The sequence below is a fragment of the Numenius arquata genome, chromosome Z, assembly GCF_964106895.1.
Source record: "Numenius arquata chromosome Z, bNumArq3.hap1.1, whole genome shotgun sequence".
Taxonomy (NCBI): domain Eukaryota; kingdom Metazoa; phylum Chordata; class Aves; order Charadriiformes; family Scolopacidae; genus Numenius; species Numenius arquata.
Genome location: NC_133616.1, coordinates 12,723,221 through 12,741,465, shown reverse-complemented (window position 1 = coordinate 12,741,465; position 18,245 = coordinate 12,723,221). Strand labels below are relative to the sequence as shown.

Genomic DNA, 18,245 nt, shown 5'->3' with positions numbered 1-18,245 from the left:
CAATTGGCAGAAGACAACCAAAGATACGTGTCAAGAAATGCATGTAAAAAAGTTAGCTACGTCAGGTTTTCTTGGAAAAGCTCGTAAAGGAAGGACCATAATTATAACTCGCTTGGTGGAGGATTAAAAAGAGAGAACTGACAGTTAAATTAGAACTGCTTAGAAAAAGACTGTTTTATTGAGATACATTGAAACTGCATGAGATAGTAGAAAAACACCTACCTAAACTGTAAAGATGTTTTGCTGCCTTTGAACTTCATTTCCATAATTTTACTGTGTCATGGTATAGTTATATAGTGTAACACTATTGCTAAAATTCATGATGGTTTGTTTACAGTATTCATAGTCCTGAGGTTAGGTGAGCTTCATGTGTCTGTAGGATCAAACTTCCATACTTGATTACTTAAAGTTTCGTTCCTGTGGACTGATCGGAAAGAGGGTGAAATACCAGTGGACTTTCAGTGGGCATTAGGTCACCTGAGCATCATGTCAAGTATTTTGCAAAAACTGTGGGTACGCCCTGTGCAGTCCCCCAGGGTCCTCACTGATTTTGGCTGGGACTATAGTTTGACAACTTGAAAATCACTGCAGATGGACTGGGAAGTAGATGGCAGAAACTGAGTTTGGGGAATGTTAGCCGTTTGCTTTTGCAGTAGAGAAAAAGTGATGATGATCGTTCCCACCTAGCACTGAAGTGGTATGAATTGCTATAATTGCTGTGATTCAGAGCTGGGCAGTTCCAGATGGAAGAGAATAAGCTTACTTAACAGTCAGTGGGCAGGATATGGAAAATTATGGGTCCTGCATAGCTGTAGCTTGGCCGTCTTCCATGTCAGTAGTATTTTGCGTTGCTGTGTATGCTGTTAACACCTTGGTATATATGAATAGTGTGGTCACGCTATAGCTGCTTGGGGAACTATAACTTTGAACTGTGTAAAATTTATTTATGTGATTTCCATGGAGAGGGTTTGTTTTTTTTTTCTAATGGAAGATGGTTAATTAGAGTAGAAAGGTAGGAAAATAAAAGGCATAAATGTATGTTTATCTCATCCAGCTACACAGTTAGCTTACCTGCTCTTTAATTATATGGTACCATGCATGGGATGTGGAAGTAATACCGAAGGTATCTCAGCGTGGCGGTTTCCACATATTTGTATTGCAGCCTCCAAACATGTTTAGCAAACTTGACAGCTTCTCTGCTGCAACTGGTATTGTTGATGACACACACTGAGGAATGGCTCTGCTGTGCAGTACAGGTCAGGGGCAGCAATGTTTTAGTAGACCCGATGTGCAAATTATGATCATTTGGAGCTCAGCTTGCACCTGTAATTAAAAAACCAGCATAAATCAAATGGAAAATACTATAATCAAAAAGTTCTGCTTTTTATTAGAGCTCAACTAAAAGAACTGTTAATTACCTACAAGATTAGTGGACCTTTAGTATCTTTTATGATGTGTTTAGTTTTGTCCTGAGTGCTGTCTAATGTTGAACCACACATTATTAATTACCATGGAGACCTTTGAGCAACCTGTGAAGACATCTTCACATTTACTATCATCCCTATTTGAAACATCCGTGGAACATATACTTCTTCTAGCCCCTTTTAACCCTTTTCCTGCAGCAAAGGAAGGATGGGGATTTTTGTAACTATTATTTATTCTGACTGTCAGGCATTCTAGAATTCAAATAAACACTGACCAGAAAGTGTTTCACCTTCCTTGGTGAAAGGTCTTGTGCATGAGAAACTGATAGGTGGCACAGGTGATCTTCTGATTATTTTCTAATGTGATTTTTTGTGTGTAATGTCAGGGCTTTTGGGCCAGAGTCAAGGTGAGGGGCTGTGGCAGTAGCCTCCCAAACTGCCAAGTGAGTTTTGACAGGGCTTATGTGACAAATCTGCGTTGTCTACAGGAGGTTTTTCAGGCTGGTGGCATGGGTAGATTTCAGATTGAGCAAATAAACTGACAAAATAGATTTTGAAGGTTGCTGTGTTACGCTGAGAAGTCTTTGCCATGGACAAAGGAAGTGACAAATAGCTTTCCTTGAAACGGATGCCAGCCACAAGCTGTAAATCAGCCAGCAGGGAGGTAAAGCAACTAGAGAGACTCATTTCTCTCCTGAGAGAATGAGTGTCATGTCAAGAAAGCCCATGTTTGATCATCCACAGGCCACTCGGATTCTAACACTGGCACATAAAGCACTTGTCAAGCTTTGTGGTTTCTTGGTTTGTTTTTTTCTTTTCAATTCTAAAAAATTAAGCCCCCACACTGGCAAAGCCTGTCCTAGTGTGCACTCTGACCATCAGCTCTTGTTATTCCACCAAAAGCCTGTTTCGCCTTTTCTTTCATGCTTTCTCCTTAGGTCAAAATAACTGCAGCTGCCTGTTAGTCTTTGGCTGTCAGACTGAGCTGAGCTGTTCTGCGCCTTCTGTAGCTCTTCCTCTAAACTGTTGGTGCGTTTTCTTAATGAAACGTAGGTTGGAGTTATCTAAAACTCCCAATTTGAAATGTCAGAGCAATGTAAACTTTTGTATTATCAGTAAATAATTCCAGAATTCCCCTTACTGTTGGCAACCGGTTTAAGAGTGAAGGAATGTCTTGCATGTAATTACATTACCAGAGGCTTGGATAGTTTGGCTTAGCCAATCAACTATGTAATACTTTTTATCTATGGAGCAGTTATTTACTTAACTGGCTACATGTCTTTATCTTTTAACATGTTTAATGTCCAGCTAAAGCTGTGAAAGTTCGAGTAGCACTTTATTTACCAACAGTTTAAATAATTTAGATACACTGAAGGGGAGATAAGCTAAATGTTGTTTCTATCCAGGAGAATATTTGTAGAGGTGGGTTGTTCACTGGAAATGGGAATAAGAGACACCCATAATGTAGTATAATTGTAGATTACACCTTTGCTGGGATGTCAGGAGCTTTTCTGTTGTAATGAAACTGTGAGTGAATGAGAATATCTTTCTTGCAGCTGAAAAGATAACTAACTCTGAATTATTGTGCATCAAGCCAGGGTGCATTGCACTGCTGAGATGTGAGTTGCCGCTTACAGAAGAGGAATACCTGTGCTGCTCAAGCCATGTGTGTCTGCTTCTGCAGATGGGTCTCCATCTGAACTTAGCTCCTAAAATAATTATTGCTTCATCACTGAAGCACACCAGGCTCCCGTGACCAAGCCTGTCATATTGCTGCAGCACTTTGCTTTTAACTGTTGTCGTTGCTCACAGTGATGTAGACCAAAGGCTTGCCTATGTAGACTGGTGGGAGACAGAGCTGGTTGGCAGCAGTCGTCTTTTATATTGGGGTTAGAAGGCAACATTTCATTCATTTCATGTCACTTATGAAAAAACTGTAAAGGACAGGAAAGTGTTCTCATGGCAGTTCCAGAGAATGCATTACTGTAGAGGGTAAGTAGTTTCCTCCATTGCTCATTTGCTAGTGGAGAGATGCTCAGCTGAACAAGGGCCAGAAATGGAAGTGGTAATCATTAAACAAGCAAATCCACCAGTTGTGCTCTCCAAAAAAATCATGGCAGAACGTACTTCCCAATCTGAGAGGTGCTAAGTCCTCGGTGCAGAGGGAGGAGGACGTACTCAGTGCTGTGGGATGAAGGTGCTCAGCACCTTACAGGATCTCACATGGTCAGCTGCAGAATTTGTGCATCTGGGCATGGGAACTGTGATCTGCAAATTTCTCCCCTATCTGCAGAGCTATTCAGACACAACATTAAAGTGTGATTTGAATGTTCAGAATAGCAGATAGTGGCTAACTGTTCTTAAAAATGGGTCAAAAGTTCCCATTTCCCACCCCCGGGTTTTTTTGAGACATTCCTTTGTGTTCCAGCAGTTGAGAAAATAACCCTCCAAATTAGTCATTGTGTTTAATTTGGAGATTCCTTCTAGTAAATCAATTCCATAGGGAAGAAAAGCTTTTCATGTGTCAATTACCATTGCTTTTTTTTTTTTTTTTTCAGGTGAACATGTTTGTGGAAGGATTCCACGATGCTATTCTTCTTTATGCTCTAGCTTTACAGGAAGTCCTGAAGTTTGGTTTCAGTAAGAAAGATGGGGAAAAAATTGTTCAGCAAACACGGAACAGAACATATGAAGGTAAGAGTTAATATGGAATTCCAGTTTTCAGTGTCAAAAAAATACAGGTCTTTGTTGTGTGCAGAGCAAGGACCTGTGCCTCTTCCACCCTTAAATGAGAGCAAAATAGCCATATGAAACCATATACATCTTTAAGGCTGGTTCATATAGCTCACTAGTCTGACTTTTTTCTGCACCAGCCCTTGAGGTCTTATTCAGCTCAAAAAACTGAACAATTTAATGACCGTCACTGATGTTCTAAAGAAATACCAATAATTTTCTCAGGCTCCTTCATTGTTTTTGAAAAGATTACAGCTGGTTGGTTTACTCATGTGCATCTACTAGCTCCGAGATTGACTCATTTTTTCCATTTGACATTTTATCTTAAAAGCCTGGGAATGGATAGAAGCAGGCAGGTGCCAGGTTGGGGTTTTTTTTTTGTTTCTTGACGGGGCTCCTTTGGGCCCTGGAAGGATTTCCCTCCAGCCTCCTCTCAGGAGCTGTGTGTGTTATCTCAAAGGCAGCAGCTGAACAGCACTGAGTCTTTCTGTGTCTAATCCGGTGGGTTGCAGTTCCTCAGTGCAACTGGCACTTCTATGTCACCCTGCTGATGCAGAGCAATGCAAGTACTTTTGCCAGGTAGGGATCGTAATAAAGAAATGGATTATTGGATTCATCTGTCATCTCTTAGAATTTCCCTATCCATCTCTTGTAATACTCCAGTCTTTTGGTGTAGGATTGGCAAGATTTCCTATGGAAATGCCTAAGAGAAGGAAACATTTCCCCTAGATAAGAAGCGAATGATTAATTTGAATGTGTAGGAAAAACCTCAGTGGTTCTCTGCTCCAAGAACAGACTGGACATAGCAGAGGAAGGCAAGAAGGACAGCAGCTCCAAACCTCTTTTCTGTTCTCAAATTGTGGCCTGAACACAAGGCAAAAGGGTCCCCAGGGCAGTTAAAGGCAACACGGGGATTGCTTTAAATTGTGCTGGTTACATAAGGAGCTGTGCACCAGCTGGAGATTGTGCTTGATGTCCCATTACCTCCCTTGCATCCGTGGCTTCCCAAAACACACTGTTTTTACAGAGGGAGTCTGGATGTCCCTCACTGTTTGACAATCCTGTGTATGAACAGATGCCCCAGCACAGCCTGGCTGTCCTTTCTCTACTCCGGCTTCTCGCTCCAAGAAGCCACCAGCTGGTGTGCCCATGCAAGTCTCATAGTACCATGTCTTCCATGCAGGTTACATGGTTGATTCTCACACCTTTCTTGTAAAACCATCTGGGGAGGGGGAAATTCTTTTTCCCCACTTGTGAAAACCAGTTTGTTGTTGCTGGTTGCCCAGTCACAGCTATTCTGAAAACGTAGCTGTAAAGTTGAGCTATGAGGGTGCAGTTGAAAAGGTCAAAATGCCATGTAAGTCATATACCATCTCCTACCTGTGTCGGTACTTTGCTGGACATAATTTGCAAGGATAAAGCTGATTTTGAAGGAGTCCTGTAACTTGATGTCTTTCAAGCCAGTCCTTTTAGGAAAATCATGACCCTTGATTAAGGGGGCCCCTCTCTGAAGCAGATGCAGTATGTCAGAGTATGGTCCATGCATGCACCCACCAGGCTCTACTGGAGGACTGAAGCTTTATAACTCACTTCAACTTTGTTGACATTTCAAACTCTTTGTTTTGATTCAGATGGAAAAGTTAAAAATTAGTCTTTCCCATTAAAAAAACCAAGCAAACATAGGAATTCTGAGTTTCAGCAAGTTTTAGTACCAACTTACAAAAATTGAATTTTGGCTTTATTAGGCCAGGAAGGTGTCCATTCCAATTAACACCTCCTATCAGATCGAGAATCCAAATTGCCATGTAGGCAAGGATGTTGCAGCTCTTCGTAGTGGCCTCTTCTGATGCTTTCACAGCCAAATGGTTTTTTTATATCCATTCTGTTTTCCTGCAAAAATCAAATTGGCAATTGTTTGATTACTGCATTGTTATAGTGAAACAGATACTTGAGAATAATTTTTTGATGATCACTACATGTTTTGAAAATCACAGTAAGCTTAAAAATACCTGGCATCACTAAATGGGAACAGAGACAGGATAAATGGAGGTGTGTTAATTTCTGTTGCCTGTTTTCTATCATGAGGTATGTTGAGGGGAATTTATACTCTGGCTGAATATCTGACCTTGGTCTTCTGATTTACAGTCAGTGAGAACCTCATTCTCTACTGCTTTGTGCCTGTTCTAGTCATGTAGTTGGTGCAACATGGATGTATACTGATGCTGGTTTGACTTGCACTGGTATAAATGGCTGTGCTTGGTGTCAGGCAGTGGAGGATCACATTTGAGAATATTTGAGGTGATAAAGCGTATCAGCAAAGTCTTACAGTGTCTTCATCATAGTTAATTGGTATTGTGTGATGGATTTTAAGAACCTGTTTGACTTAAACTGCAAGAAGTTGGAGCCATGCTCTTTTTACACAAGGGCATACATTGAAAGGAGAGGTTCAGACTGAATACAAGGAGGTGTTTATTCACCATGATGGTTGGAACATGTTACCCCAGAGAGGTTGTGCAGTTTCCACCCTTGGAGGCTTTGAAGAGCAAATAAAACCCTGAGCATCCTCCTATTCTGACTTCTGGATGATCCTGCTCAGTGGGAGGTTGGACTCGAGCCCTCCGGAAGCCTCTTCAAACTTTAGTTACCATATGAGTTTATGATTCCCAATTTCCATAAAGTTTCCTAGAACTTGTAATGGAAGGAATTGAACTGGGGGTCTAAAAATATAAAACAAATAGCACCGTATTATGCAGTTAATCCTATGTAAAGGCATACATAGTGCACGTGGTGTCCCTTGTCTGTGCCCCCTCCAGTATCCCATCAGATAGAAACAACACTGTATGGATGCACCAACCCCATCAGTCGGTGGGGTGTACGGCTGTGCTCCTGCGTCCGATGCAGCACATGAGCTGGACTCTCCTTATTGAGTTATTGTTAGATATTTCAGGGTTAGGCTCTCTGTAAATAGTTCACATTAAATATATTTGTCTTTTATTCTTGCATGCTGGCTTTTGGATTAGATTTTTCTCACATATTCCCCAAGCAGTCTCACACATTTGATATTTAAAAAGGAGAAATGTTAAGAATTCAGGAATGCAGACACCGAGATGAAATTACAATTTCTTTTGGAATGCCAACAAAAATGCTGAGAGACTGATGAGATTTCCTGTCATATCGGTCTGTAAAAACCTGTGCACTGTTTTCTTGTTTTTCTTGGAAGGGCTTGGTATTTTAACTAATTAATTTTCTAATTCCTTACATGCCATTCTTTAGGCATTGCAGGGCAGGTGTCCATTGATGCCAATGGAGACAGATACGGGGATTTCTCTGTGATTGGAATGACGGACCCAGAGGCAGGCACACAAGAGGTAAGGAAGCAATCAGCATTGCAATTGGCCACTGATGAGCTGGCCAGTGTAACGTAACATGGTATCATCTGTTTACTTGGTGGGCACCTGTTTATTCAATATACCTATTAAAATGGTATTGCTTAATCTTATCAACCTGGAGACAAAATCCTTTCTGTAAAATAATTAACTTGAAGTAGTTGTCCTGAGTTTTTTTTAAACTTTCTTAACCTATTTCCTCTAACAATGCATCTTTCTTCACATGATGCTGGAAGCTTTAAAATTGAAAGAGTGAAATCTCATAAGCTAGTTAAGCACTGATAAATTTTGAATATGATAAATTATTGTTTAAAATGAACAAGACCTTATTCATTGGTAAGAAGAAAGATTAATCTTACAGCAACAGGGATGCACAAGTTACCGTGATGTATAAACACAGTGAGTACAGGTATGTTAATCTTACCCTGTGGTCAACCACAGGCAGGAGTGCAGACCTTGCCTCACCTTGTTTATCAGGCAGTGAGACCTGAGCACTTTGTTTTCAACGTTTAAGAGACATCTTAATCAGACAGATCCATATACACCATGTGGATAATTCCACTGGATGCAGCAGGAGTGGGAGCAGCTAGACTGTGAAAAACAGTCTATGAGAAATAGCACCAGCTGCACATAGAGAATAGCATGACAGGGTTGAGTTTATTAATGCATACATTACCCTAACTCCAGCTGCAGCGTAAAGCTTCTGTTAGTTGCCAAGTCAGCATCAACCTGAGCTTTGCTGGCCTCCCCTGTTTCATCAAACTCAAACGTAAAGGAGCAGTAAATCTGAGCTGGACGTTTCTACGTGTGGATTTGGGTCTGGTGAAGTTACATTGTTCCTGTCAGTGCTGCTGCAGAGACAAACTCAAGAAGCCTTTTTTAAAAGCATGAGGATGTCTAGTGTGTTTTGGTATGTGAAAGTGGCTGAAAAACTACAGCAGTAAACTGCAGGCACTCCCAGAGATAGGATAAATCATCATTAATTGAAGCTAGGAGTAGAAATTGGTTGGGATAACTTTGGTTTGGACAACTTGTATCTCTTCTGTTCGTTCAGTCCATTATCTTTTTGTCTCTTCTATCAATTTAAAACCCCTCCCCTCCCCTTCCTTCCACTGCTCTTTCATTTGAAATTTAATTATTGCAATCTTTTATTTCTTTGATGCTACATTTCTCCTTTTACTATATTGCAAATTTAATTTCCTCTGCTTTGTTTATGATGTATATAAATAGACATGCAATTAACATACTTTACATGTGATTACTTGTTACTTTTGTCTGCTGCATTCATTTCTACCCATGTGCTTCACACTGAAAACTTGGTTCTTTGGTGCCTTGTTTTATGCATTTTGCCACTTTTTTCTGTGTCCCTATGAGAATGTTTCTCAGCTGAACTGAGCCAGATGAACGGGGGTTTAGGCAAAGCTGTTTTCCCAGGTCCATTCACAGCATTTAAAGCTAGAGGAAAACACCAGATTACCTACTTTGACCTCTGCTGTGTTACAGGCAGGCAGGTTTCTTACCTTTGTATGGAGCCCTGTAGTTTACATGTGACTAAAGCTCACGCTGTAACAGGCATTAGTTTTTCCTTTGGAGACACTGAAGAACAGGGACTGCCTTGCTTGCTCCCTCGATGTTTGTTCCACTGTTTAACCACTCTTGCTCTTTAAAAATATATATCTTACCTCTGTTCTGAATCTGTTTGGTCGCTGCTTATAGCTATTTGTTCTTCTTAAGCCTTTCTGCATGCTTTCATATTTTAATAAGCCTTGCTAGTAGAAGACTCTCCCACTTCTGTTTGATAAATTAAACAATCTCTTAATGAATAGTCTGCTGCCTGCAAATGATCTTTGAGGTCTTTTTCCCCCTCTACTTTTTCCAGTTTTCTGAATTTGCCTTTATTTTTGAACAAATGTTAAAAAAAGTCTTTCTTCCAAGGATTTATCTCCCCGTTGCAAAACTAGGAGAGAAATTAGCTCCTTTATTTAGTGTAAAATCTACCTTTATATCTCTAACCAGGTCAAATGCTATCTTTTAACTCTTCCTTCAAAATGAAATTTAAGTGAAAGATTTGAACAGGCTATCAGTGGCTTGAATTCTAAACCCAGTGTATTAATATATGGGTTTTATCCATTAATATATGGTAGGGCAAATACGTCTTTTGATGGGCTTCTGCCATCACTTCTGACTACTTCAGTGTCATGATATTTGGCCTTTATTACTGTACATAGATTTTTCTGGAACTATTTTCAGATGAGTGACTTACTGCTGTCAGCACAATTTAGTCCAGCAGCTTTGCAGTAGATCCAATGTATGTTATCTTGAGTAAAGCCTGGGTTTACTGTTGAGGACAGGACTGAAATTCTAAAGTACCTTGATGAATTGACCTGAAATAATAGTCCATGTCACCAGAATAATAAGCATGAAAGACTCTTTCTGTGTAAATATCAACAACTGCAGAAATACAAGATGGAGAATGACAAGTTCTGTTGTAGTTCCTCAGAAGATTTGAAGATTTTAGCTGAACATGATCAAGTGCCTCCAGATCCTTGCAAAATAGAAAAGTCCAGCCTCGAGTGTGTAGCTGGGAGCTTCAGCCTACAAGGTACTTGAAATGATGCCCTCACTGAGCTGGGTGACAGTTCTGAGCACTCAACCAACTATGGAGCAATTGAGGAAAGCCCAGGAAGAGCAGGAAGAATATTCAGAAGATTAAAATAACTTGTCTTCTTGTTAAACTTGTGGGTTTACATAAGAGAAGCCTGAGGGCAGACCAGATAAGAGCCTGTGAATATGTAAGATGATGTTTCAGAACGGAAGAGTCTCTACGTCCACTGGCAATTTGATAAGTAATGATGGATAATTGCAACAAGGGAGATTCAGGTTACATGTTAGGGAAAACCACTGACAGTAAGGACAGCTAAGTTCTAGAATAATTACCTACAGGAATTGTCAAGTCTCCTTCTTTGGAGGCTTTTAAGAACAGGTTAGATAAACATCTGTCAGGAATGCTTTTGTTTAGCTGATCCTGCCCAGGGCCAGGGCATGCACTACTTACACTCCCACAGACCCCTTCAGCCCTGCTCTCTGTGATTCAACATCCTGCCACAGAGTCCAAGTGAGTGATGCCACTCTCCTGTTTATTTTACTTCCCTAAGTTGATAGGAAAATCTTTTCATTCCTTTCTTTTTTGCGTAGGTGATCGGGGACTACTACGGAAAGCAGGGGCGTTTTGAGATTCGATCAAATGTGAAATATCCTTGGAATCACGGCAGGCTGCGACTAGATGAAAGCCGAGTTTCAGAGCACACAAACAATACACCCTGTAAATCATGTAAGTTTAGTGACTTAATTCTTCTGCCCAGGCTGACAGAGAGAGGAATCCATGTGGTGATGCAACATAACGGGCCCTATTAAATTTCTTAGCACAGTTCTTCAGCTGAGACATCATGACTGTGTCTTTCTGCTGACTGTTTGGGAAGTTACGGTCTCACAGCCGTGGGTAGTATGTGGTCTGAATCACTTCCCTGAACTTAAGCATGACAGTAATCATGATGCAGGGCCCTGGAGGCCTTAAGACTTTCCAAGGGCTAAAAGGTAGAATCTCTTTTAGCCAGAAAGACGGATATAACTGAAACCCCAAACACAGAATAATCGTATTGATAATTAGCAGCTGGGGAGGCCAGTGCTGATGGGAGCACTGTTCTCCCAGTGCAGAATGATTTTCAGTGCTATGGGAAGACACTGCAAGGCGGCCAGTAGGCTGAGAAGAAAAGTCAGTTGAATGGGGCAACACCTGTGAATCCAGAAGGCTGGGACTACCCTCCAAGAGAAGGTGTCCTCGTTTTCCAGTGTACTGACTTTGCAGACCACGTTGTAGTGAGCAGGACATTGCAAGAAGATAAGTGTAGGAAGATAGTGGTGCCTCAGTGGCAATGGGTGGTCTTAATTTTTCACAGGAAACAAATTGCTATTCCTTCGGTGAAAAGGTATCTGCAGCCTGATGATTCTTTGATCCCTGACAAACTTGTGTGTACGTACATGCTGTAGAGACTGTTTCCAGGCCATACCCTCTGTGCTCAGCATGGTGTAGCTATGCACCTTCTTCCTTCCACACATCCTGATGTACAGGCAGAATTCCCCTCAAGGCATCAAGGATAAATGAAGAAGAGGGAGCAGTTTAATTTCCTTAATATTTCTCTGTTCCTTTCCATGAACTCAGGTAGTCATGGAAAAGGGAGGAAAATTTGCTTAATATTTCTCTGTTCCTTTCCACGAACTCAGATAGTCATGGAAAAGGCATTTTCACGTGAAAATGCCATTGTTCTTCAGCTGTCCTGCACTTTGTAGTGACAGTCCCTACTTGGATTCGCTGGTCTGCCTCTGCTGAGATTTGGAACAAGGCACAGCTCATATGGCTTTAACTTGAAAGAGCACAGGTTCAGAAAAAAAATAAAATTGAGGAGCTGTTGGATAATCATACTGTCATTTTAATAAACCTGGGTGATAGAGGGTTTTGATGCTAAACCAGGTGAAATTAGTTTGTTTCTGTTATAATTACTCAGGGCATATTCAGTGCTGAGTCCTATTACGCATGTCATTGTAATCCCAGTCTGTGTTATGATTCAGACCAAGCTGTCCAGACCAGTTTCTGAACAACATTCCTGTGTATCAAATCTCTAGAATTGTGTCTTCATCTGACACTGATCTTGGGGGCTTCTTTAACCCCAAAGAAAGCAAGGATGAAAAATAAACATGCAGAAACTGGAACTAAGGAAGAGGTTTCCATGGGGTCCTGAGCTCTGAAAGGCTTTAGTTATTATCTGATGTTGGTCAGTCATTTCCTAGTTGTGTGTATTTTCCAATATGTGAATGCAAATAGTTCTCAATATGAACCCTGATTGTTTATTTTTCCCCTCTTCAAGCAGGTGGTCTAGGAGAATCAGCAGTTACAGGAATAGTTGTGGGCGCCTTGCTCGGAGCAGGACTGCTTATGGCTTTTTACTTTTTCAGGTTAGTCCAATTCATTGAAAGTTCTGTAAACTCTTTGCCCCTCACACAAACCTCTTGGCTCCTGCCAGCACATCCTTGATGGGAGATGGAGAGGTGCCACAATAATCTGTGGTAACATTCCTGCCAAAGACAGTGAACACACTTTGATTATCCTTTTGTGTATATCCAAATCATTTTACTGACTTATCCTGTAACCACTGTACATCTCTGAGTAACTTTACTCATGGAAGTAATTCCAGTGAGTTCCAGTCATTCACAGTTCTTTACTAAAGTGCCCTGGCCTTGAAAGCCTTCTTTGTTTGCTACTCTTTGCCAGCACAATTGTGCAGGCTGTGATCATGCAAGAGATTTATATGACCTGCCTGGTACCATGCTTAGTTTTTGAGTATTGAGTGGAATTGTACTGGAACGAAGGAAAAGATTTCTGTTTTGGTATAAGAGAGCATTTGGATTTCAAAGCTGTGCATTTAACTTAATAAGCTGAGGTCAGTGCAGGGTGATCAGTGTTTTATTCCTGCTTAAATAAAGTAATTCTTACACTGTTAGTCAGCGAATCTAAAGTCTTGAGAGTTGATCTGACACTGACAGAGTAAATTAGTTATACATGTTCAGCATCTTACATATACTATAATTTATCCACTTACGGTAAGAGAAAAGGCAGGTAGGAGAATAGAATTAACCTCTGTATATAAGAATCAAATAATTTTATCCATATAAAAACCTATTTATAATAAAATGTTGACAAAATGAAACAAGGAAAAACTGCTTCAATTCACCAGCATATCTGGGGTTTCAAAAGATATTCAGGATTATTCATCCAATTAATTACAACTGAAATTCTGTAGGTTGATGGTAGTCTTGTGTGTATTTGGTACTTATATAGTATGTTATTTGTGTTTGAAACAAGGTAAGTTAGCTGGGACTGATTAAAGACTGTCTTTAAAAGACAAAAGAAAAAAATAACATGTGTATGTCATCAGAGGTTCTTACATCTTTTATACATTCCCAATCTCATATGTTAATTTTTAGTTGGTTTTTTTAGCATGGAGGGAGGGAATTGGTATGTAAGGACAAGAAATGATGCAAAAGACATCCTGAGTTGGTATAAAACTGTACAAAGCATCATTGTAGGAACAGAACTTAAACTCTTAGTCATCTGACACAAAGATTTGAACTGGAAATCCGTATGAGCAAAGGTGTCTGTAAAAGTAGATGTACACACATGAGCTCAACACCCAGTCTTTGTATTTATGGTCAGAGGGAGAAATTAGCACTTTTTTTGGCGCAGTTCATGTCATGCTTATGTAAAAGCTAAACCAGGTCAGAAGAATGCCTCATAGAAATGCCCGTTTCTCTCGCTTGACTGAAAGAATTTGCAGGTACTCTGTCAGAAGAATTCTGCATGTTGAAGACATCTAAAGACACAAGTGAATTTCATCCTGGAGATCTGATTGCACCTACTCAAAGCAGGAGTAGGGACAACTCTTCTAGTTATTCCACCATTAGAATAAACATATGAAACAAAACATATCAGTATGTACAGGTCAGATTTTCAGAAAATGCAGGTCTAGAAATAGTGTGTCTGCAAGTAATTTGTACCTGCAGCTTCTGTACCTTTCAAACTGTATGTGTTCCTTCTGATTACATCTCATTTGGATGTGTAATTACCACCAATGAGCATACAAACACAGCTTTGAGTGTGCATGCAGACTGTTAAAAGATCTGGGTAGTAGTTCTAATACATAGCTTTCAAAGGATTTAAAGAGCTACATTTCTAAAACGTGGACCTGTCCTTGTGCATGAGCTGCTACTGTGCATGCTCTGACCCGTGGAAGGGTCTGACTAGAAAATACATAAATGAAGTAAAGAACGTAGGTTTTTCAAGTTACTTTGGAGCCTACTGATACAGACACAAATGTCTAGGGAATCTTTTCAGGACTTGTAGGTTCCCACTTTCTATTGAGATGTGTTACCCAAACTGAAACCTTGGTGTTCTGAAAATCATTCTCCTACTGCTACATGCGTAGCGCTTGCTCCTGCTACACATGCAAGTGGAGCAGAGCTTCCCTTGGCATACAAGCTTTTTGTCATGCATCTGCACAAGCAGTACTGCATGCACATGGGGCTAGACTAATACCTTCCTGAAAAATTGGTCCTGAAACTCAGTATAAGCATAAATGCATAAAATATAAATGTGAATCTTCTTGTGAGTTTGCGGGAGAGATTTGGATACTAAAGGGCAAACTGAAAAAACCCCCAGAGGGCTTGTTTGACGTATAAAGTAACATAACAGAATTCTTTAAAAGGCCCCAAAGGCAGACACACAGGAAAAACTGTCTGATGCATGAGCAATTGTATTTACTTCTTATCTATCCTCTACATCCCTCTTAATTCATCATACTACCTCCTCTGACATTACAAACACAGAAGGTTTCTCAGAGGGAGATGGGAGGATTAGTTAATAGATAGTTTCAGTGAGAAACGCAACTGAATAACAAGTCAGATCTGTTGTTTGAACTCTCCAGAAAGTGCCCCCTCATATACTGGAAAGAAATTTGGCTTTGATCAATATAAAACAGTGATGTGACACAGTTCACATGACACTTCACAAAAACTTCCTAATCACTTAGATCAGAAATTTTCAAAGAAGAAAATGTCTGTGTCTTGGTGCTTTGAGACTGCCGTGTAGAAATTAACAGGCATTCTTGAGCCTGGGTAGAATGTTTCAAGGCAAACTACTTTAATCTTTGACCAGGGTTTCACATTCTGCCACATTTCATTTTTCAACTGGCACCCAGCTGTCCCCTACAGGCATTCTTTATAAGGGAAGTCCTGTTATTCTATAGCTGGGGAAGGATTTCTCACTCTGTTCCTCTCCTTTCATGCAGAAAGAAATACAGAATAACTATTGAGAGACGAACTCGACAGGAGGACTGTAACATGGGGAAACATCGGCAGTTACGTGAAGACTCCATTAGATCTCATTTTTCTGCTGCATAAAGAAGAAGAAGAAAAAGAATCCCATTCTTCCTGGGGAAAAAAGAATTAGGGAAAACAACACAACCAAAGACATCAGTGTAAAAAGAGGAGGCTCTTGAAGAACTCACTCTTTTAAGCAGTGATCTTGTCTTAATTTCTTTCAGAAGCTCAGGAATGATTTATTAATCACATTACGCCGCATGGCCTTTCATCTCATAAAAAAAGAAAATGATGCAATTTTATGTTATTGGATGTACTTAATATGTACGAACAGTGTCTCGTAAGGCATATATCAAGGGCAGCAGATCTGGGTTTAGTTGATGGGGAATGCCTCATTCTGTTCCCTTTTTGAATTTTTTTAGCTTCTACAACCTTCTTCCTTAATTGCATCTCACCCATGGGTATCAAATATGGTTTCACAGGCACAGGTGCTGGTTGCTGTCAAAAGGGAAAAAGGGATTCATTTGGGGTATGATCCTGCATCACTGAATCATTGCCATTGATTATAGGGGATACAAGATTGGGAATATGGGGTTTAGTTCTTGGAGGGAACTGGCACTTGGGTGCAATTAACTCCACTGGGGTGTAATTAACTTCACTGAGAAAGTCAGGCAGGTGGAAACACACACAAACCATTCTATCCTTGTTTGTGCAGTATCACAATCAAAAGCACTGATTCTCCCTCTTAGGCACTGGGAGTTAGGTAAAACTCCAGTGAAGGAGGAGTTTCATTGGTGTGAAATAGTGAGAGAGAAGACAATCAGGCCTCCGGAGAGGACTGGCTGATTCCTCAGTCTTATATGTGTTTTATCATGCTCTTTTCTCTCTACTGCCAGGACTTTTCAGAGAGGTAAATATAGTCCATGTAGAGCCTGTTCCTGTTCCCAGTGAAGTCGATGGCCAAATCCCATTAACTTCAGTGAGCACAGGACTGCATCCAAAATTGTAAATATGAAAGTGTTTGTATAGCTGAAGCAACTCAAAAGGGGATCTTTTTTGTGTAAAAATGACATTCCATGCTACCATTTTATTTTTAGGATATTTTTTATCTTGTATTTTTCTATTAAAGTATCTATTTTTGCTTTGGTAGGATTAAAAATTAAGGGAGAGGATGTTTTGAAGACATTTTTTATGATAGGAGTAACATGCAGGAAAGTCAACAACTGTAAATAAATTTTAGAACTGGTATTTAGGGGAGGAGAAGTGACTTCATGGATAGTAATGGACTTTTTGCCCCACTTTCTTCTCCAGGCATGTGCAACATTCATATAGCTATTTAAGCAATATAAATGCAGTTACTGAATTGTCTGTGTGATGGTGGGCCCAATCCTGAAAAGAATTAACTTCTCACATGTTAAATAGTCCTACATTAGTCAGTGAGACTAACTATTCTTGTGTGAGCAATAAAACACACAAGGAACTACCTTCAGGAATCAGGGTGGTAAAACGCTACTCTAGGGCTGACTTTAGTCCTGCTGCCACCAGTATCCCTGGGACTATTGCCATTGACTTTAGCAGGAGCAAAACTGAATCTGTGGTGAATTAGCTACCGACAGGTTATTTTATACTAGAGAAAAGAGAGCTCTCTGCTTTCTAGTCAACAAATGGAAATGAACAGTACCTATTATAAATGTGGTGAAGAAGACCCATAGAAATACCATCTGGGAAAACCCATCTATGACTATGATTCTAGTGCGTGAAGTCTTTTGGTTTATCCTATTCTTAATTCATAAGTAGAACTTTTTGGTCTCAGCAGTTAGAGTCAGGCTTGAAAGTTAATCTCAAAACTGGCACTGAAGCCTGTGTTCTAGAAAACTTCTAGGCCCTGAGAAGCCAGAGTGTGAATTCAGAGAAACCATTTTGGGATTGCTCGAAGTGAATGAAGAGCGAGTGCTGGTTCTGTCTTCTTTCAGCTGACTTTTATTTGTTGATGGGGAAATACCCCACAGAGTATTTCCTTGGATTTTTTTTCTTATGTTTCACTTGTCTCCTAGCATATGCAGGGGTTCACCACCCTCATTTGTGAAATATTGTCTCATGTCCCAGGCAGCCAGAGGGCAGGGCTTCCTGACTGTCAGGGCAGCTCCATTATAGGTGATGGCTGTAGATTTGGTCTCTTAAGGGCTCCCTGTAACAGCTGTTGTTCACATGGTAGATTTCCATCATCCCTTTTCCCAGTCTGGGCCTGTATGACTTCTGCAAAGGTGCTTCAGCCAAAGTAACACTGCAGTCAATGGACAGTTTTCTGAAGTAGCCTCCTTATCTCATGGGCACCAGAGAAGAATGTAGGCTATAGCACCACGCTGCTGTGGAGCTGGGGGGGGAAAAAGACTTCCTGATTAGTTTTTGGATTTTTTTTCAAGCAGTTGAGTTTGTCAAGCCCCTGGGCATGCCTAAGGTTTGAGGTTTTTTAAATAATTTCCAAGGGGATTTTGATCTACTTCTTTTGCAAATATGCCTTTAGCATTTTTATTATGTTTTATCCATTTGATTACTTTGCCTCAGAGAAAGGGAAGGAAAAATTTTAAATATGTAAAGAAAAGAAGGCATGATTTGAAGCATAAACTTTTTTCAAAATTATGTTTGTTATGACTTGCCTTGCAGTGGGAATTAGTATTCAAACAGTCACTAGTTAGGGAGCAAGATGGTAGTGTAGATCTGCATTTTTCCTGTGCCACGCACAGTCAGGTCAGACCGGAAGATCTGAACCAGG

The 18,245-nt window shown here is 40.3% G+C and overlaps 1 protein-coding gene across 1 annotated transcript in view; it reads left to right on the top strand.

The window, feature by feature from the left end:
• The window catches only part of NPR3 (natriuretic peptide receptor 3), a 40,507-nt gene extending 24,954 nt beyond the window's left edge, over positions 1-15,553 (top strand). Inside the window, exons 4-8 of the mRNA XM_074166856.1 lie at positions 3,983-4,118; positions 7,431-7,525; positions 10,739-10,874; positions 12,466-12,553; positions 15,442-15,553. Coding sequence (XP_074022957.1) covers positions 3,983-4,118; positions 7,431-7,525; positions 10,739-10,874; positions 12,466-12,553; positions 15,442-15,553 — 567 coding nt within the window. The remainder of the gene's footprint in view (positions 1-3,982; positions 4,119-7,430; positions 7,526-10,738; positions 10,875-12,465; positions 12,554-15,441) is intronic.
• Positions 15,554-18,245: the final 2,692 nt, after the last annotated feature.